The sequence below is a fragment of the Saccostrea cucullata genome, unplaced genomic scaffold (genome assembly GCF_032062105.1).
Source record: "Saccostrea cucullata isolate Sc308-1 unplaced genomic scaffold, CSIRO_AGI_Scuc_v1 ctg149, whole genome shotgun sequence".
Taxonomy (NCBI): domain Eukaryota; kingdom Metazoa; phylum Mollusca; class Bivalvia; order Ostreida; family Ostreidae; genus Saccostrea; species Saccostrea cuccullata.
The window spans coordinates 506,891-529,000 of NW_026933711.1; the positions used below are offsets into that span (position 1 = coordinate 506,891).

The window sequence follows — 22,110 nt, forward strand, 5'->3', positions numbered from 1 at the left end:
TGGTTTTCTACAGTTTGTCACAAAGCGAGAAAAAAATACCGAAATAGCAAAGTTTATTATTTCAGGAAACGTTCGCAAAATGCCAAAGAAAATCTTAAAAACAAAGAAAAGGCTTATAAAAGAGTGTTAGACAGGGAAATAAATAAGTATAGTGAAGAAATGAGCAAAAAGTTACAAAATATGCGACTCAAAACTCCCAGACAATATTGGAAGATATTGAATAAAAACAATAAACAAAAAAATACAGATCAAATCGATATTGAAAAATTATTTAATTATTTCAAAGAGTTAAATAAGGCACCCGAAATACCTGAGAATATAGAAGAGATGCTAGATAATGAAATCAATATACTAGAAATAGAAGAATTGAATCATAATCTAAACAAATACATTTCGCAAGATGTTAAGAGCGAAAGTAAAACTAACTTTAATAGATCAATTTAAACAAAAATGGAATTCGGATGTTCAAAATTTATCAAAGACCTTAAATTACAGAATATATAAAGACGAACTAAAATTTGAAAAATATTTAGAAATTCTATCACGAAAAGAAGCCATAAATTTCTGCAAATTCCGTACTTGTAATCATTATTTGCCAATTGAAACTGGACGTTGGTTAAATGAACCAAGAGAGATTAGACTATGTAAGAAATGTCAATTAAATGAAATAGGAGATGAATTCCATTACATATTAAATTGTACGTCAATGACACGTGAAAGAAAAAAATGTTTAACGCAAAAACAATTACGATTCAAAAATACGATTACATTTAGAGAAATAATGAATTCAGATAAACAGTCATTTTTAAGAAGACTGTGTATATTTATTAAAAAAATTACTAAAACATGCTCCCCAAACTAGTAAAGACCTAAATCTATAATTGTACTATTTGTCTATCCTCACACTCACGCATGCCATATAAGTGTTTTTATTTGTCATCATTGTAGTTTACATTTATATCTCGTTATACAATTGTAAAATTGTGAAGAGATTAATAAATTCAGTTCAGTACTAAAAACATGGGACCACATGCAATGTAATCCTTGACTTTTGAGACTTAACATTTTGTCAAGGTCAGAATCAGTAGTCTGTAGTTTTGTTAAAACGATTATTTAAAAAAAAATCTTTTCATTTTCATGAAAAATGTAAAAGATGAAGGTCATTTTTAAAATTTACACTTTTCAAACTGTTATTGACTGTTAAGCTTTTTTGTTTCTTTACACGAATTATCTGTTGAGGGTTTAGAATAAAAAAAAACCCATGTAGCATTACTTCAGATTTGAAATACTGAAATAAATGTTTGTATCATTTATCCTTTATAGGCATTTTAAAACAATTTTAATATTATACGTGGATATAATATCGGATAATGGACTTTGTACATGCAACATTGGTGGTGTCGCGTAATCAGTGGGTCTAACATTGTATCATTGGTTTTGTATCATCGAAGTCAATGGTGGCCAAGGTGGTACCATGGTAATGATACAATTACTAGACCAGGGGATGTCAAATATATTATATACCTGGCTATAAGTGGTTGCTACAGAGTCGACCAAAAACGCTACATGGATGAAGAGTCCTGAGCTTTAATCTCATTTTAAAACTTATTAGTCTAAATCCCAAAATCTGAAATTTTTCTCTTAATCTGTATCTAATTCTGATACAAAAATGCAATATACGCAAACACCTTTAGATTTGATGATTAATCTATTATCGTAAAAACATGGCATATAGACAAAACTTTTGGGCAATTCTGTAGAAGCAGATGCGAATGAAGCATGCTATATCAATTAACAGTAATTCAGTCCTTGCATGAAATGATACTCGTAAGTTCTTGGAGCTGTTTTCAGTTTGATTACAACATTTTGTAAGATGTGAACTCTGGAAATGTAGAGGGCTAAATCTGGCAGGTATTCATTAGGTTTAGGCTATACTTTTTTCTGTCATTCATCATTTTAAACGATGTGGAAATTCTCTTTGAAACTTTTAAAGAAAAAGAAATTAAATATGCATGTCTCTCAAATGAAAAACGAGGGTCCTGTAAAAGCATCCGGGAGTGTTTGCTTTGCATTTATTTATTTATTTTACTGGACATAACATCATTAATACGGAGTTGTTATTACAGGTTAGGTGGAGAAATTTATTTTATAAGTTTTCTAAGGTATTACATACAGGTGTTAATCCTCAGGGATACTGTTTTGTGATGTGTTACATAGACCGTTATTTGTTTGTTTTTGTTTTTTTTCTTTCTTTTGGACTGTTTGTGATCCCATTGTGAGTTAGTTCATATCTTACAGACAACTAATAACACCCCTCGGGTTATTTGGGTTCACCTGTATTTTATCACCCCCAGTCGATCGATTGTATCATTATTACACAACAGACGAATTAGTACCCACTCTACCCCTACTTGCATCGAAAACATTTGAGTTGTCCATTGTTTTGTGCTAATCCGGTGATTCCAGTGCGTTAATTTTGGTGCTTTAAATTTGCTCAGATTATAACCTTGAACGGCATGAGCATTCAACTTGCTGATGTAATGTGCACGTTTTGATCGTGATTTTGGACTCTTTAACAAAGGTAAACTACTTTTTTCTTCACCATGTGGACATACTCTACTTCATGAAAAAATGTATTCGTGTATTTTTGATGATTTAGAATCTGAAGATTTCGATAATTGATACCTTGATTATAAATCACATTTAAACTGAATTCAATAACAATCCTGTAGAGACAGCACTCCTTAATTTATTAAGATTTGCTATGAAGCTTTGAAGTATTCGCCTGTATTGTTGCTTTCTTTTACCGTTTGGTACACCATAGGTCGATTGAGCTATTTTATCACGAGTACGCACTTTATTAATAGATTAAAAGCAGAAGTGATCTTCATCTTGGATCAGCTGTTAATTTCTTTTCCCAAAACAAACTTTTTGAACACTGCTGATAAAATTTGTAGGTGGAAGTAGTGGGATTAAACCACTCCGATAGCTCAGATTATTTTTTTATTAAACAAATTTATTCAAATCTCCGCTCCATTTCAAGAAAACAAAAGTTTCTCTTATATTAAAGGCATCTTTCCTAAAGCCATTTCAAACTTTTTTGCTCATGTTTTTAAAAACTCATGATAAATTATTAATGATTTTGAAAGTGGAATTCATTTGTGAAAAAAAAAAATCTGTACACATGATAGGAAAAATTGAACAGCTGCATGAATGACATTAATTCATGATCACCTGTGGCTAATCAACAAAGAAAACACACCAGAAAACCTTCTGATGTGAATTTTTGTTTGTTATTTTTTTCATTAATATTTTTCTACATGGTTATTGCCCCATTTAATCCTGGTGATTGAGATTGTGCTATCTCTTTTTTTGTTTTGTTTTTCTGTTGTATAAATGCCTCCTCCCAAAGAAGAAAATACACATGTACTCTTAAACTGAGCACAGGTGGACATTATAATTTCTACTGGTCAGTTACTTGCATTCACCTGAACCTGAAACAAGGCAAGAGAAAAATTCTTTATAGAATGCTGCCTTCACTGACTGAGGTTCAGTTCTGTTGTAAACTTAAAACTGGGAGATATAATAGAACCTAATCAAGGGTAACAAAATGATTGAGATGACACAAAATTATCACAGGAACAAATCTAGGTCTAATCATACTTACCTACTTTGGTTCATTGGATGTGAACTGAAGGAGATATACACCTATATATTTCACACAGGCATCAAATTTACAGTGGTATGCATGTGCATAAATCTGCAGAGATGTTATAAAGTTTGGGTGTTGAAATGTTTTTTTTTTCATGACAAAACTTTTCTTTGGATACCAACATATTTAACCTCAAGTCCTTGAACTTGAAGTGTGATTTACTTAAAAAACAAACTTTAATCTTGGACAGATTTACTGTTGAATGGTTGAAGGTGCTCCAATTTTCATATTCCATATTGTTAAATGTGTCAAGGCCTTCCTTCCCTTTTTTTTCCCTCTTTTGGTAGCAACATTTTACCTTATATGTCCTTGACCTTAGAGTTTGACCTGAATGACTGAGGCTACCGTGCAAACACATGTGTAACTTGAGTCAAAACACCTTTCTTTGGGAAGCAATATTTTTTATCTCATGACTTAATTGACTTATAAACAATGTTTCCCCTTTTTTTTGAAAATGTTATCTTTGAAGTTAAGCTGCTACTATTTTTTTGTTGTAGATGAATTTTTCATTAAATTAAATATCATAGCAAGTGTCATTTTGCCTTACATGTATAATTTAATATGTTCATGTGGAAAACATGGAAAATGTATGAATTGACTACACGGTGTATTTTCTGACTAAAAATATTCACAAAGGAAATATTTCAGTTCAGTTGCTTTGAAGTAGTTCAAAAGGTGATTGAATTATTGCCTGGAAACCTTGTAGAGTTTCCAGTTTACTAGATTTGTAAGGGCATCTTGCAATATGGTTGATAAAAACAAGATCAGTTCATTTTGAGTTAATTCTGAAAGAGTGCCATGCAAACGTTAAGTGGGGATAAACAATGTGGTTGGAAAAATGTTCATGTTTTTCCTGTCAAATTTAAATAGACAGACCTTGTCAAAATGTTTTGATTTAAAAATATGTTTGAATCAAAATGTGTGAATGACTTGACATTTATGCATATTAATATACAGCTCAGAAAGGTATGTGTAGGCCTATATATTATAATTTATTATGTACAGCACAAAAATTATGTAAATCTATATTATATTGTAGGATGGTATTGTTGAAATGTTTTACATGTAAAAAGATTCAAGTTTGTTCAAATCAAGACACCTGGGAGTAGGATGGGGCTGGGGTTAGTATTTGGGCCACAATATACAAGTATTATCTTAATTTTACAAGTAAGAATATATAAATGTATAGGGAAATAAAGAACAGAATGGTCTAGGTTACTCAGGTGAGTGTTGTGGCCCATGGGCCTCTTAATGAACAAATAATTTAACACTTGAAACAAATCCTGTTTTATTCTATACTTTTAGGTATTAAACAAACTTTATAATGGAGGACACACCTCTTACACAGGATGTGGAATTGACTGTGGCCCTCAATACGGGGGACAGTCCACCTCCCCCCTACAAAAGGAAAAGCACCCCACCAAACCCGCCAGATCAAGAAACCTTTTGTATAGATATGTCTGGTAATACACTGGTCCCCCCGAATGGTCACCTGACCAGCCCGGAATCATCGCGGAGGAGACACAAGAGTGAGGGGGCGATTCCCGTGGCCTCTCTGAATGGCCAGCCCGCGGGTAATAATCACCTGTCGCCTAATCAGAGGAAGAACTCCATGTTCGGGAGTCGGAGTACGATCAGCGGAATTAAGTTTGATGATCCTTATGTAGGTAGGTGTACAATTCAAAACAGCAGTATGGACTGATCGCTGTAAAGATCAAATGTAACTGTATGGACTGATTGCTGTAAAGATGAGATGTAACAGTATGCTTGAAGGTAATGAGTGTTTTAGAAATTCATGGCTGTATATGATCTGTTGTTGAGATGACCATCCCTCTTAGTATCTTAATTTTAAGTTACAAGGCCATCGGAATTAGGGGAGGGTCATTCAAAGTGTACTGAATCTATATTGAAATGCAAAGCAAAAACATGATAAAAAATGAAATTTCTCTAAAAAATGAATTTACTCCAAATTGCCATGTGATATTATCAAATATCCCATCCTATGGCCTTAACATACAGCGTGGTCTATATAAATCTGTGGAGTAGACAGATGTAGATTAGTTCTCATTTGCTTTTTAGATATGTATATTTATTGCACAGTAGATATTTATGGTGTTCTCTTTCTAATTTATTTTAAATACAACATATATATATATATAATATTGTATGATGTGTTATGGCACATTTTTCTTTTGTAATTTGTGCAATTATTATTAATTTCTAGAATTGTAGATACTTTTTATTTTGGTTTACAGTAGAAATTTGTTAATACACTGGAACTTGCCTAATCTGGTACCTAAGGAACAATAATATCGATATAATCTCAAATATAAGAAATGATTGCAAGTAGCTACATGTACGAGGGTTGATCCAAAAGTTCGTGGAATTTCTTTCTAAAATTTTATCGTGATTTGATGAAAACAAACAATAGGCATATTTATAATATAGAGTCATACTGCAACAATATTGGAAAATTTCACCCCGTTCTAATTACCAATAAGGTCACACAAGCTTTCTGAAAATGGATAGTTGTGAAACCCGGGGGAGACTTTGACGTAACGTCAAGTTAGGTATGTCACGTCACGTTTTAGAAGCATCTCATCCAACTGTCCAATTCGAATACATAATTCTACCTTTTGTCCATTTTTTTTTCTGATGAAAAGCCTGGGTATCCTCTCGTACCAACTTTTCTTCATTTTTCACTCATATTTCAAAATACTCTCCATCTTTCCATATGATGTTCCAATATCAGTGGCAATGTCAAGAACAGTACGTCAGCCGACAACGTCTATTAACGCTTTTAATTTGTCAAGGGGGATAAACACTTAAAACAGAGCTTCCAAAAGGCGGCCAATTAAGCTTTAATCAAAGTCCATGGAAGTTCTATTTTTCTTATATTTCTTACGACACTGGAACCCAGTAGCTAAATGCATTTTTCCCAATCCTGTGTCAATAATATACGCGTTTAAGATAGAGTGATCCTGGGATTTTCATAAAACTTATGACTTGACCGAAATTTGACGTTGTCTAACAACCTGAAGATGAACAATAAATCTTCAACTAATGAATGAAATATCCAGTAAAGTCAGTAAAAATCTCACACAAAGGTTTATAAAAGATCAAGCAATCATAATAATGACATAATTTTCGTTCTCTATAACACATAGGGAGATTTTATTATCATTTCAAGAATTAAGAATTAAATTGATAATAAACGTGTTGATGTCTCCCCCGCATTTCCAAACATCCGTTTCTATGGCAACTGCCATAGAGTTACTATCACAAATATTTAAAATATTTTTTTTATCTAAAATATTCAACAATTAAAGTGTCTATATTTTCATTTGTAATATTCAATCAATTTCAATTATAGATAAATAAAATATGAAGAAATTCCACGAACTTTTGGATCAACCCTCGTATTTACAGAAAATCAGAGTTTTCCCAAATTTTGAGCAGTAAACATTGTGTTTAGAACATTGTTAAGGGACTCTGACCCTCAGCCAGGAAGGACAAATCTTTAATTTATAATTTAATTCAAAACGTCTTTAAATGAACCTTGAAAATTAAATATTTTCATGCAACAATTTTCATTATATGCCTCTCAATGTGCTTCAGGAGTCTTTGAACTTCTCAGAAAGGTCTAATTAAAAGTAGAAATTTTTATCCCTTAAAAGCATTTCTAGATTAATGTACCAATGTTTATTAACATGATATGAAATTAGAAGTGATTTATGGAGCTTTGCAAAGACTCTTGAAGCACATTGAGAGGCATATAATGAAAATTTTGCATGAAAATATTTAATCTTCAAACTTCATTTAAAGACTTTTTGAATTAAATTATAAATTAAAGAGTTGTCCTTCCTGGCTGAGGGTCGTTGTCCCTTAATGTGACAGCTAAATGATTAGACAAGTTTAAGTGTTGCTTGTTTTCCTGTGGATTCCGTTATGCATGTTTTTGACTTGTTTGTTGCTTCAGGAGACGGGAGAGGTAGTGATAGAACCAGCTGGAAGACGTCGGACTCAGATGACGGTAAGGACCTACAGGATTAAATCAATAAGAGAAGGAAAAAAATTCCACAAAACACAAATAACTCTCAGGAGGAAAAAAAAAATCATATTTAGCATGTTTTTGAAATGTCTGTTGACATAGAATAGGGAAGAAGAATTCAATACAATACTAATTTACTGGCTTGGGATAGAGCAGGGGCAGATTTAGAAAGAGATGGGGAATCAAACTTCCCTATTTGTGAACATGCTTAAGGATTTAAACATCATTTTTTTTTTAGTAAGATGCTTGTATTTCTCTTATTATACCTAAAGTATAACTTGAATAAGTCAAAAACTGTTCTAATAAATTCCAATAACCTTTCTAGAGGATTTGCTTCTACTTTGGCTTTGCCCTGGACCCACTTGAGGCCTTAAGTTAACCCCCCACCCCCACCCTCCGACCCCACCCCAGGCCCAAACCCCCAAATTGATAACAATTCCTGGATCTGTCACAAGAGAGACATGGCCAATTCAGTTCGTGTAAGGTGATTGTGACCTTGACCTCTTAAGAATGTCCTTGAGAAAAATTTAGCCAACATTCTATAGATATGGGATCTCACAGCACATGCAGTGAATTTTATTGCTTTAAAAAGTAACAGGCATGATGTACAATTATAATGCAGCTGCACTGCATTTGAGAAAACATTTGCATTTGCATCAAAAGCAAATTAATACGTACCTTTCAAAAATCAGCTGCTATACTTAAAGATCTATAAAAGAGCTCCAGGCCTATTAAATGATCTATTGAACTGATTGGTGTATATCATTACCCAGCATGCTCTCTTTGTTGAGATAACACTTGAGAAAGTCATAATACATGTATAATAAATATCAGATTGTTACCATTTTATAACCAAAAAACGTTTGAAGTGTACAGCTTACATCTCGGCAGTATTTTTTGAATGACTTAACTAACTGTTAATGTTTTATTTTTTCTAGATGAGTCGGGTCTGACCCTAATGTACTCGAAGCACGAGGTACGTACTTATAATCATTATTCCACATGCAATTGTTGAGAGCCGTGCCTGTATTTCACCACTGTCTCTGCCTGACAGATTAACAATTTCTCTCAGTGAAGAATTAAAACCAATTACAATTCAGAACCCAGGCTATAAATATGTGAATTAAAAGTTGAGTGCATTAATTACAAAAAGATGCTGCCAAGGAAAAAAAAAGATTGCCTCAGATGAAATAACATTGAACAAAGAATTTGAAATACTCTTGAGTTTATCTTGGAATGTGTAGAGTTCTCCCCTTATAGATTGGGAATTTAGTGGCAAGCTATAAAAAGAACAAAAAACAAACAGATCAAGGGGGAAATTAGCAAATTAATTAGCACCTTCCCACTGAGCTACAAGGTGCTTTGTCAATCTTGGATGAGTGCAACCACAGAAAACAAATATACATTGTTTTATTCAGCAGAATTGTATTCTGAAGGTCACATTTGGAGGTGATAGTAAAATTCACAAATATCTGGCTTATCTCATTTTGTAGGTGAACTTCTAAAAAATCCGGTCTTTTTTTTAACTTAATGTTCTATTCAACACCAGTAGTATTTACATGTGTATATAAATACACCTGGGATAAGATTTATAAACAAAATAAGAGAGAGAAAGAGAAAAAGAGAGAGAGACTGTAATGACTACTGAATAAATTTTTCTTTTTTGTCCCAGAAATTACCGATGAAAGACTTCTCAATGGAAGTCAGGGCTTCAATGGATGTACAGAACTTTCTGAAAAAGACAGTTTTAATTCTTGACCTGAACAAGGTCAGTTTGGATGAAATCATTGATGAAATCCTTCACAAGTTGTTGGACAGCACAGGCAGTAAACACAGCTTTGACCAGGCCAGATCTGCTCTCTTTACTCATGATTGTGGTAAGTGAGGTCAAGGTTATGTCAAGGTCACACAATGTGTTTCACAAAAAACTTGGGGCATTACATTAATAATGATTTTTTTCTCTTTTTTATTAAAGAATCAATTGGTATGTGCTATGTTTTTGTTTTGTTTTTTATACATTTATTCACTTATACAGTATAAATTTGTGTCACAGAATGATAAAAAGTATTTAAACACAGCAATTGAAACCCAAGGTCATTTCAAGTTTGATTTCATAATATAATATGTATCGTAAATCCTTGCTCATATTCACATTTTTGTAGGCAATCAGTTAATAAATTGAGAACTTTTTTTCCCTTTTCACCAGTTTGTAATTAACAAAGGTCATGAAAAATGCAGTCACTATTAATTATAGTTCTACTCTTTTTACTTTGATGTTTGATAATGAATTTTTCATGATTCTTTATTACGGATAAATGTAAATAATTAAGATAGAAATGAATGTAGTTAGCGGGTTATCATCTTTGAGAGCCAAGAGCCCTGTTTGTACTTTCTCATCAAAAGATGTGATACAAATCAGACCGTTGTCTTGCTGAGATATGTAGGTTGAAGTAAAAGTAAAATCTTTTGGATTTTGATTTACCAGGGAGTATATTTATAGTATTATCTATATTTATATAAAGTGCATGAGCATACCTATTTATAAAATATTAACTCAATCGTTAAAAGTGTAAAATCGTAATGATTTACATCTGAGGTGTACTTTTAACACACATTTTTTTTTTTATTTTAGTCCACCAGCTGAGTCGAACCCTTCAATGTACCAGTATATCAGAAGGAGGAGGGTTTGATTATGACCAGAACTGGATCTGCGCTTTGTAAGATTTCAAACATCTATAAAATCTAAACCCTATAAATTTAGCCTAGCAGTAAATTACAGCCTTGTAATATAGATATACTGAACAGACCAAAGGCTGATGTTAAAAACCTATAAAGTTAGATGGACATGACAGCTAAAGCCGCTTTATAAATAGCTTCTGTTAGCATTATTATGAAAATGCTTAATGGATTGAGTATAGATAGATGTTTTCGTATGTTTATATTCTTTTTTTATTTGAAAATCTGCCTTTAATGTTGACCTATTTTTGATAATTTATATATATATTGTCAAGGTCAATTATTTTCAGAATCAGTCTTTGCTATAAAGTCTTTCAAGACTTGTCTTGACAAAAAAATTGAAACTCATGGGCACTTTCAAAAATTTATGTTAGGAAATTATCTCAAATATAGAACATTTTGTGGAGCAGTTGATATTTTTAATATGTAATGGCAATTGTTAATGTTCCATTTGACTTGCGTCTTTCAGATACGAAGAGATTCACTTTTTAATAGCTTTATATGGAGGAAGACGTGTAAATAAATGACACACTGATGTAAATGGCTTTTGTTAAATTTTTTTAGGGCTAGCATTCCTTCTATCCAGTCCAGACATGTGGGGATAGCTCGCCTGCACCACCCCGCAAATCTGGGAACCTCCAGCCAAGAAGTCTACTTTGTCATCGTGGTTCTAACACCTACCAAAGAGGTGAAAACCAGCTTAAACACTTTATAAATCTTAAATAACTGATCAGTGTAATTATATGTCTCGGAAAGCTTGTGTACAATCAGCAAAACGAAAAAGACAGGAGATCTAGCAATAAGTTAATTGAACCTAGCTAAAATGCACAACGTCTATATTTCGTATTAGATGATACAAGCCTGTGGGCTTGCTTCTTATTCATTCTGAAAAGTTTAGTAAAATTAGAGTCTTCAGCTTAATCAAATTCTTGTTTAATTTATTTTAAAGAAAGGAACAAAGAATGAGCTGGAGACTGGCAGGACGTTCTCCACGATAATGTCTGACCCCGAATTACGTATGAAGTTGCTGGAGGCCAGAAATGAGACAGAATTCAAACAAATTCTAGAGACACACACTAACGCACTGGCAGAGAAACAGAAAAACTGGGTCTCAGAAAAGGCCATGTTTTCTTCTGAACACCAAGAACAGGTGAACAGATTATCTTTTAATCTTAAAAACTTTAAAGTACATATTCATGTTTATCATAAAATAATAGTGTCAGGCTTTTCCCTATGCTTTTGTCTTTAATGTTCAAGATTTGTCAAATTGGTGGTTAAAAATGATCATTGAATGTTTTGTCTGCAATTTGAGATGTAAACTTTCAAGTATTCTGAACTCAATATAATGTACACAAATAAAGAGAACCAGGGTTTATTAAAGGTAAATTGCTTACAGGATATTAAGTATGAAATTATTATGTATATGTAACCACTCCTTTCATTATTTAAACAGGCTATAGTTAAATGTTCAGTTTTAAGCCACCTTTTGCTTAAATTAATGGATACTAGTATTTTATCAAAGTACATTTACTATGCCTTTTGACTAGCAATTACAGAAAATGAGATTTTGGAGAGATTTTATTAACATATATAAGGAGTGGGATGGGGAGGAGGCTGGGGAAAATAGTTTCTCTTTGAGGTTGGTTAACAGTCTCCAGTATTCTTGTCTAATTATGAACTTTAATTAATTACATTCCTTGACTACTTAATTGAGCATGGATTCTTGCAATGCAGACATTTCATTTCAAGGTCTAGAGACAGGTTGAATTACTGTTTGTTACTGATGTCTTATTTTCTCTTTCCCAGACTTCGTTTCGGTGTAGTTTGTTCCGCGGGATCAGAGAAGACCTGAGACGGCGAATCCCTGTCTATATCTCCGATTATAAGGATGGTAGGTATCAACACCGCGACTCGTACACAGCCAGACAAACATTTAATCCGCACTCTATACAGGCAATTAATTCCTGATTATACATTCCGATTTCTAACTTATAAAAAATTTTAGCTATGTTGTTTCAAATGCTGGAGATGGATTTGTTAATTAATCTTAATGGTTTTGATGTTCATGCAGCCAGAAGGGCTTTACATAAAATGAATCCAAAAATTTCTTTGGTGAATATTAAAAATAGATTTGTTGTTGTATTTTTATAATGTAGCAGTTTTTTATTTAATTAGTAAAGAACACAGAATGTAAAGCTTTTATATGTTGATAGAAGAAACTGAATATTAGATCTATTGCTTCTGAGGGTTCTATAGAGTATTAAAAGTACAGATTTTATGCCAACATGTGTATCTTGAAAGTTAACAGATCTTGGAATTTTATCTTTAAACAAAAAAATAATGCATAAAGATTTTATATGTTTAAACTAGAAAGTTTTGCATTTTGATGATAATCTTGAAAAGTGGAACCTACCTAAAATTGAAGAAATTAATGAAACAATATGCACATGAGATAGAATGATTATACATATCCCATTAGTAAAACTCTTTTTCAATTTTGATGATAATGATAACTCAAATAGAAAAATCAATAGAATGTTTAAACCAATTTGTGTCTGCAATTAATCTCAAATTTCAAATGATCAGTATTTTCAGTAGAAGTTGACAAAAACACTATTGAAATCATTTTCAATTTTTTAAAATCACTGCAACATTTTGAGGTGTATTTAGTCTTATAGGATGGTCAAACCTAGTTATAATTAATTAAGTAAATCCAGTGCAGAGTGATTTTGCATGGAGGTCAGGAAATGTAAAGAATCCTACAGCTGCAAAATAAAATCTAATTTCAGGAGTGGTTGGGAAGAAGTCGGTTCAGAAGACCATCTCCACCACGCTGTTCCTATATTTTGCCTGTCTAATGCCCTCCATTGCTTTTGGTGTCCTCAATGCCAACAACACAAAAGGTCAACTCAGTAAGTATTGGGACATCACTTCTTTATCTGTCAAAGATCAACAAAAGGTCAACTCAGTAAGTATAGGGACATCACTTCTTTATCTATCAAAGGTCAAGGAAAGGTCAACACAGTAAGTATCGGGACATCACCTCTTTATCAGAGGTCAACAAAAGGTCAACTCAGTAAGTATAGGGACATCACTTCTTTATCCGTCAAAAGTCAACTCATTAAGTATAGGGAATCACCTATTTATCTATCAAAGGTCAAGGGAAGGTCAATGCAGTAAGTATCAGGACATCACTTCTATGTCAAAGGTCAACAAAAGGTCAACTCAGTAAGTATAGGGGCATCACCTCATTGTCAGTCAAAGGTCAACTCATTAATTAAGTATAGGGACATTGTTTCATCTGTCAAAGATCATCAAAAGGTCAAATCAATAAGTATAGGGACATTCACCTTTTTGTCAGTCAAAGGTCAACAAAAGGTCAACTCAAGTATTGGGACAACACCTGTTCATCAGTTAAAGGTCAACTCAGTATGTATAGGGGCATCACTCATTGTCAGCCAAAGATCCACTCAGTAAGTATAGGGACATCACAGCTTTATCTGTCAAAAGTCAACGAAAGGTCAGCTCAGTAAGTATTGGGACATCAACTCTTTATCTGTCAAAGGTCAATAAAAGGTCAACTCAGTAAGTATTGGGACATCACCTCTTTATCTGTCAAGGGTCAATAAAGGTCAACTCAGTAAGTATAGGGATATTCACCTTTTTTTTCAGTCAAAGGACAACTCAGTGAGGATTGGGATATCACTTAATTACCTCTAAAAGGCTTTGTAAAGAAATTGCGTAGTCCTCAAGAAGGAACTTGATTAGTCCGATCTTGTCATAGACAGTCAGAATTTAAACTAGCAAAAAAGCAATAATTCTTCTGTTTTGACAGGTGTAGAGAAAGTGCTATATTCCCAGACATTTGGAGGCTTGGTGTTTGCTTTCTTTGGTGGAACTCCTCACATTGTGTTACTGACAACGGCACCACTGGCCTTGTACACTAAAAGTAAGTTTACTTTTGTAACAACCCCCTCCCCCTCACACACACAAACTAAGATTGAAAAGTGATCATACAAGAAATAAAGTACACTGTTGTTTCAAATAAATTCAGAAAATGATAATACATTTTCAATATGACAAAAATTGTAAATTTTGTCCCTTTTGACCAGGCCCCAGGATGGGGCTAAGTGGTCATAAACTGACTTTTTTAAAAGTTTACTTTTTCTTTCCTGAATTTCATAAAAAATGGTTATTTATTTAGTCCATGATGAAACAAAGTTTGTCATATAAAACTAGCCAACAAAGGCCCCCTGTTCTCTATCATAATATTACATGTATATCTCTGTATAGTTTTGCATACAAATAACTTGTCTGGATTCAAACATTCTGAGTTTGTTTTTTAGTTATATACAGTATCTGTGAGGACTTTGATATTGACTTTCCTGCCATGTATGCCTGTGTGGGACTTTGGAATAGTCTGTTCCTCTTCTTGTATTCAGCTTTTGATCTCAGCGTACTGATGAAATGGTCCACAAGGTATGTTCATTTATATTATAATTATAATAATTAATTGGTACTTATCAGTGTAATCTTTAAGTCTTAGCTCTACTGGTTAGAGACCAGAATAGTTTATGCAGTAGTAAGATGTTTATTGTTTGTCTAGATGTCTGTCTGTTCATCTCATACAAAATGATAATAAAAATGCTACTCCTCCTACAGTTTTAATCTAAACATTTCAATAAAAATTGGCACACAAGTAAGCTACATTCAGATACATAATTCCATTATCTGTTTTTTATTTCAATGAAAGTTGATGCCATAGTTGCTAAAAATAGAGGAGTTTTTATAGTTTGGGTCTAATTTTAAAATAACATGGCATGCAAGTACAATACATTTAAATACCCAATTCTCTTTACACTTCTTCTCTGATGAATGGTGTTGCAATGGTTACTGGAAATGGAAATTTCTTTAAAATTCTTTCAAAATTGATCTCCTTCTACAGTTTTTGTTTGCTTACAATAAATCTTAAATTGCTATGAAAAGAAACTCAATGAAAGATTATTCTTTTTATTACTATTCAGTAGTTTTAAGTCTAAGTGCTAACTTGCTTTAAGTACAAACCAGTAGAGCTACAGTCTCATCAGAGACTTCTGCGTTTTTTTCTTTAGTTTTTGAACCAAAAGATAACAAAAACTAACTTTTTTTCTAAAATTATTGAGAAGAATATACATTCTGGAATACTGATCATGCCTTCCAATTGTGTAGTATTATCTAGCAGTAATCAATGATAAGTAATGTCTGAAACAAGACACTGAATATTACATGACTGAACAGTCTTATGATTAAAGGAGGAAATCTCACTAAGGCTGGCAAATGACACTTAATTCACTCAAACTACAAACATGAATGGAATTATTGATTATATGCCAGTTTAAGATGTTGTTTGGTATATTGATTCATCACTACAACATCAGACAATTGAGTTAGGTTGACCTTCAGTATGACTAGGATTACATTTTCTTAGTCAGATTTGCTTCAGTAAGGTTTCTAGGAGCAATGCCAAGCTTTTTTGAATGGATGCTCCATTCGAATAGTCATATCACCCATAGGGTACAAATATCTCTTTGAGAGTAGGCTAGTATTAAATTTTGAGACAAAGTTTGGTGAAGTTTGTCAAGTAAATTGTGTAAAATAATAAACATCTTAATACAATATTGTACCTTGAAGAATTCCTATAACTTTTTATAGTTATACAGCTATTAAATTCATGAGAACAGACTCATCAGTTGTGAAATCATATACAGTGTACATGTAAACCATCAGCAAAGAAAGCATGGCTTCCTGAGAAGCAATTTCTTTTGTATCTGAATGCCAATCATTTTGCTGAATGCCAATGATAAAAAATGATTTGTTTTACGTACGATGACCAACCCATCAAATTTTTAATTTTCTGTTTCCTGGAGAGTATGGATTGTCAACATGATTTCTTACAGCTATAAATCAATCTGTCTTATTGACCATTTGTTTATTATAATTAAAAATTTCTACACACCTTTATAAATGCAGGTTAAATTACATCAAACTAAACATTTTTTAATAATGGCCTTATTGGTGTGAAAGATACTTGATTTTGTGATAGTTTTAATGTAAATATTTGTACCTTATTGATGAACAGAGGACATCTTTCATCTGCCTACAAACTGATAAAAAAGAAAATAAATAGGAAATATCTTCATCTGATGTTTATTTTAAACAGGCATGGAAAAGAATTGTTGAGAAGATCTTGATTTGTTCATTTTTGTGTTCCAGATCATCAGAAGAGATATTTGCTGTATTTATTTCTATTGCATTCTGTGTCGACGCTTTCAAGGATGCTGTGAGCAGTAAGAACATTTTGAATTTTTAAAAAAATCTTTTGATTGAAATATTTCTCTCACCTTATCCTTGAATCAGAGTTTAAATTTGAAAGTGAAGCAGTGGTGAGAGATTTTAGAACACACCTGCCTGATAAAGATAATGCTGAGAATCTTGTTATTGCAGTCTATCTTTTATCATGAAGATGTATTCTGCTGGCAATATGAATTTATCTAGAATGTTGATAGCTTGAATACCATAAATGTGTGGAAGTTACTTGAAAGTCCCAACTACACTTTCTTCATGTTTTAAACTTTGATTTCTTTAAGACTTAGATATTTCATCTTTTTTCTTGATCTAATTGGGTTAGAGATAACAAAGTTTGACTGATGGTTGGTGCTATGACTTTAATATTTCAATTATATATACATGTATATTCCTTTTGAAAAACTTTAATCTTGCATGGCCATTATGTTTGGATGGTGGGTTTTAGGAATTTTATATACTGAGTATCATGCACACATGTACTTCTTTAGACTTTCTTTGCATGGATAGCAAATTTTTGACCTCATGATCTTCATGTTTGAGTTAGGAAAAAATCATTTACTGTGCTCAGGGCTTTTATATTTTACTATGTATTCATTGTAACAAGAGCTTTATTTGACACCAATTATAACCTCATGACGTTCACCTTGGACAATGACCTACTTTTGAAAAACTTTAATATTAGCTGGCCATGCTTTTGTGCCGCATATGACTTTTTAATTTACATATTTATACCTTGTGACAAGACCTATATTTGAGTACCAATATTTTTTAAACTTAGGTCTTGACCTTGGAGTTTGACCTGTACTTGAAAACTTTGGCAACAAGGGGGCATTAGTATTTCACTATAAATGCATCATGTTTATTTATTTCTTTTGGAAGGAGGGGACCATTTGAGTTTTAGACTTTAGACTATATACATGTATACAGGTATGCATGTGCCATATGAATATTGGAGTTCACTTCATATTATTTATTTCTTTTGGAAGGAGGGGACCATTTGAGTTTTAGACTTTAGACTATATACATGTATACAGGTATGCATGTGCCATATGAATATTGGAGTTCACTTCATATTTTTAACAATAATCCTTTTTTTCTGTAGACTTTGGAGCCCATTATAACATTCCAGCTTGCTCTATGTCCACTGTCTCAGAGAGTTCCACAGTGAATTATTCAGTAGCATCGAATGTAACGAACACCATCACGTCTGTGGTGAACAGTACAGCTCCACAAGATGTCTGTGAACGGGACGTCAGCCTGCTGTATCTACTGTTACTACTGGGGACACTCTGGCTCGGTGTCACCCTGTATAACTTCACCATGACGTAAGTCAGCTTAACTCTCACGCAAAAATTGCAAGTACATGTAATTATTGCTTACAGTGTAGTCATAGATGAACATACAAAGGATGATGTTGTTTCAGTTTCTTCTTTTAGTATTTAGATTTTTTCCCCGTTTAGATATCTTGTATGAATGTACCAGGTTCCTCTATGAACATTGTTTGATTTCAGTCCTTATTTGAATGCTGGGAAGAGAGAATTGCTGGCCGACTACTCCCTCCCTGTGGCTGTTATTATTATGAGTTTCTTTGGATCCTATGTGTTCAGGACTGTAAAGTGTGAGTAACTTAGTAGAGTTCAAGGAGCCACTCTGGGCTTTGAACCCTGATAAGGTCCATAGTTTTCACGGCCTTCTTATCAAAGACAGACTTGAACCAAGTCTGCAGCCAGTACGTGCCCTTAAAATGTGGCAAATGGTATTAACTTTACTAGTACATGCACATTATTATGAGAAATGTTACAATTGTCCATTCCTTTCCAAAACTCTAGGTTATTACTTTTTTTACTTATTTTTCAGTGGACAGTAGTTTTATTCCGGGTGAATTATCGCTTGACGTTTTTAAACTGGTTCCCATTTATAACCTGTCCGTGGGGGCGGTGTTTGGTGCCATGGGGCTGGGTTTCTGTTTATCTCTCCTGTTCTTCATGGATCAAAACATCTCTGCAGCACTTGTCAACGCTCCACAAAACAAGTAAGTGAAAAGTCTAAGTGATGTGGACACCATATTGAAACCGTACACCATACCAAAAGTATATTAGGTGAACATGCAGTTATAGTCATTTTTACACAAAAAACAGAGAAAATATTACAATATAATTAATGAAATTGTGTTCTGATTTTTTCAGGTTAAAAAAGGGTACATCTTACCACTGGGACCTCCTGGTTTGTGGTGTGATTAATGCCTTTTTGAGCATGCTGGCCTTTCCTCTGGTCCATGCCGCACTCCCTCACTCCCCGCTCCACGTCAGGGCTCTAGCTGATGTGGAGGAGAGGGTCGATCAAGGTCACATTTACCAAATGTAAGATTACAAACAGAACTTTTAAATTTGATCTTTAATTTTCAAAAGGTGTATGGATTTATTTGGCATAAAAATTTCAGTTGAAGTCACTGTGGAAAGATTTGTGTCATGTTTTATCAATTTTCATTACATTTACTTACAGAATTGTGAGAGTACGCGAGACTCGGCTAACAGCAATCTTTTCCCACATTCTGATTGGGCTTTCCCTACTCATCCTGAACTTCCTTGCCTATATTCCCACCCCTGTGCTGTATGGTCTATTTCTGTATGTTGGTGTCACAGCATTGTATGGGAACCAGCTGTTTGAAAGAATCATGCTGCTTATAACTGAACAGGTATTATAGTCAGTTCACTTGAATTGGGGGGGGGATAAGTGTTTCACAAACAACTCTGTTTAAGTTTATAATAGAGTAATTGACCCTTTAAAAATGAATTTTTTATATCACTTTACATGTGATTTTAGTGGTACCCAGCCATTTAAATTGTTTTTTCTAACTTATATGTATGTTGTAACATTACAAAAAACTACAAGTAGGGAAAATTGGGAAGATACCTCTTCAAAAATCTACAACTACTACAGCTGGTGGTGCTGTGTGCATTCGGATTCACTCCTTACCCTTATCTCAAATTGTTTTTTCTTACTTATATATATATGTTGTAACATTACAGGGGGGAAATCATCCCACTCAGGTATTAAGGTTATCAATACATCAAAATGTCAGGTCCCCAGGTAAGGCAGGGGGGAAGATTCACCTCTTCACAGTTCTACAACTTCTACAGTTGGTGGTGCTGTGTGCAGGGGGGAAATCATCCCACTCAGGTATTAAGGTTATAGAAATACAGGTCAAAATGTCAGGCCACTCAGGTAAGGCTAGAGAAATACAGGGGGGAAATCATCCCACTCTGGTATTAAGGTTATAGAAATGTTCAAAATGTCAGCCACTCAGGTAAGTTCTCCCCTCAGGTATTAAGGTTATAGAAATACAGGTCAAAATGTCAGGCCACTCAGGTAAGGCTAGAGAAATACAGGGGGGAAATCATCCCACTCAGGTATTAAGGTTATAGAAATACAGGTCAAAATGTCAGGCCACTCAGGTAAGGCTAGAGAAATACAGGGGGGAAATCATCCCACTCAGGTGTTAAGGTTATAGAAATACAGGTCAAAATGTCAGGCCACTCAGGTAAGGCTAGAGAAATACAGGGGGAAATCATCCCACTCTGGTATTAAGGTTATAGAAATACAGGTCAAAATGTCAGGCCACTCATGTAAGGCTAGAGAAATACAGGGGGGAAATCATCCCACTCTGGTATTAAGGTTATAGAAATACAGGTCAAAATGTCAGGCCACTCAGGTAAGGCTAGAGAAATACAGGGGGGAAATCATCCCACTCAGGTGTTAAGGTTATAGAAATACAGGTCAAAATGTCAGGCCACCCAGGTAAGGCTAGAGAAATACAGGGGGAAATCATCCCACTCTGGTATTAAGGTTACAGAAATACAGGTCAAAATGTCAGGCCACTCAGGTAAGGCTAGAGAAATACAGGGGGAAATCATCCCACTCTGGTATTAAGGTTACAGAAATACAGGATATTCAAAATGTCAGGCCAAAACATTGAATTTTCTGTTTATTACATTAAAAAAATATCTTTGATTTGCCTCTGTCTTTTTGTAATACAGTCATAGGCTCGTGACGTCATAGTTGAGCGGTGGAGACGTCATAGCTATGTGAAGTGTAGACACTGTAAACATGGATTCAGCTACATATTTTTGATAATTTTGACAGTTTTATTCGCTGTCAGAATGGTATTAAGGTTACAGCAATGGGAAGGGAAATATCAGGATATTCGTCACACTGTGACAGGATATCATTTTGATATCCTTTCACACTGTGACAGGATATCATTTTTATTCAATGAATAAATTACAGTATTTCACAGGTAAAAATGTAATAAAGGTCAAAATGTCAGGCCATTCAGGTAAGGCTAGAGAAAATTAGAAATACAAGTTTAAAAAATAATTCCACTCGCATAAGGCTAGAGACGTACAGGTCAAAATATCCTCTTATTCAGGGAATGCTATCAAAATCAAATGTATTTTCCTGTGGAAGATTATTTTGAGGAATCAAATTAAATACTTGTATATCATAATTTTATAATGATTTTGTTTCAGACACAAAGTGATTCCTCGTCTCATACATCAGAAATTTCTCAAAGCTATAGATGGACATTGAGGAAGTGTTCTGGGAGACATGCATCTTCTGTAGGCCATTACATCGAGACTGAACTCTGATGAATGTTCTGTACTCACTAGTGCAAGTTAGATGAACATACTGGACTGTGTGGTGTGAGCGCAGTATAGCTGTCATTTTATTTTACTTCTCTTTAAAGACTGTGATTATAGGTCTAGGAGAAAATGTGTACTGTAAATTGTTTATCACTGTTTTTTTTAAAGAATGCATATCTGTATCATCATTTCTCACAAACAAGTACAATGTAAAAAGAAATGTTCAACTGTACAGATTTATATTTTTAGTGTTAATGTTCCATCATCTTGCCCAACTTAAAAATCACATTTTTTAGCTCAGCAAACTGTGGATAACATTATCCTGATGACAGCGAGAATGTAGCATTTCTGCCATTAGTAGACTAGTCATATTGACTGTGTATATATAGTGTTTTATAGCCTACTACATGTAGTTAATGGACACAATGATGTGTAGCCTTTTGACTGGGTTTATTTTTTAACCTAGTTTATTTAACACATTAATGATTTTTAGCCTAGTTTTTCTTTATAGAAGACAGAGACACAGATTCAAGACCCCTTATTTCTAGCTGCTTTATATTTTACATATATATATACAATACATGCACTTTAGTTTTACAAAGAACAAAATCTCCTTTCTCCTC

At 33.6% G+C, this 22,110-nt stretch overlaps 1 protein-coding gene across 1 annotated transcript; it reads left to right on the top strand.

Annotated features, from left to right (window-relative positions):
• The first annotated feature begins 1,803 nt into the window (after positions 1 to 1,803).
• On the top strand, positions 1,804 to 21,493 carry LOC134239050 (solute carrier family 4 member 11-like). Its single transcript, XM_062721195.1, has 19 exons — positions 1,804 to 1,911; positions 5,018 to 5,379; positions 7,692 to 7,745; positions 8,702 to 8,739; positions 9,436 to 9,640; positions 10,396 to 10,480; positions 11,064 to 11,187; positions 11,449 to 11,649; positions 12,306 to 12,390; positions 13,289 to 13,411; positions 14,335 to 14,448; positions 14,846 to 14,978; positions 16,752 to 16,825; positions 17,947 to 18,169; positions 18,356 to 18,462; positions 18,702 to 18,876; positions 19,031 to 19,204; positions 19,347 to 19,539; positions 21,374 to 21,493. Exons 2-19 carry the CDS (start codon positions 5,037 to 5,039, stop codon positions 21,491 to 21,493), a joined length of 2,571 nt encoding a protein of 856 aa, XP_062577179.1. The 5' UTR covers positions 1,804 to 1,911; positions 5,018 to 5,036.
• Positions 21,494 to 22,110: the final 617 nt, after the last annotated feature.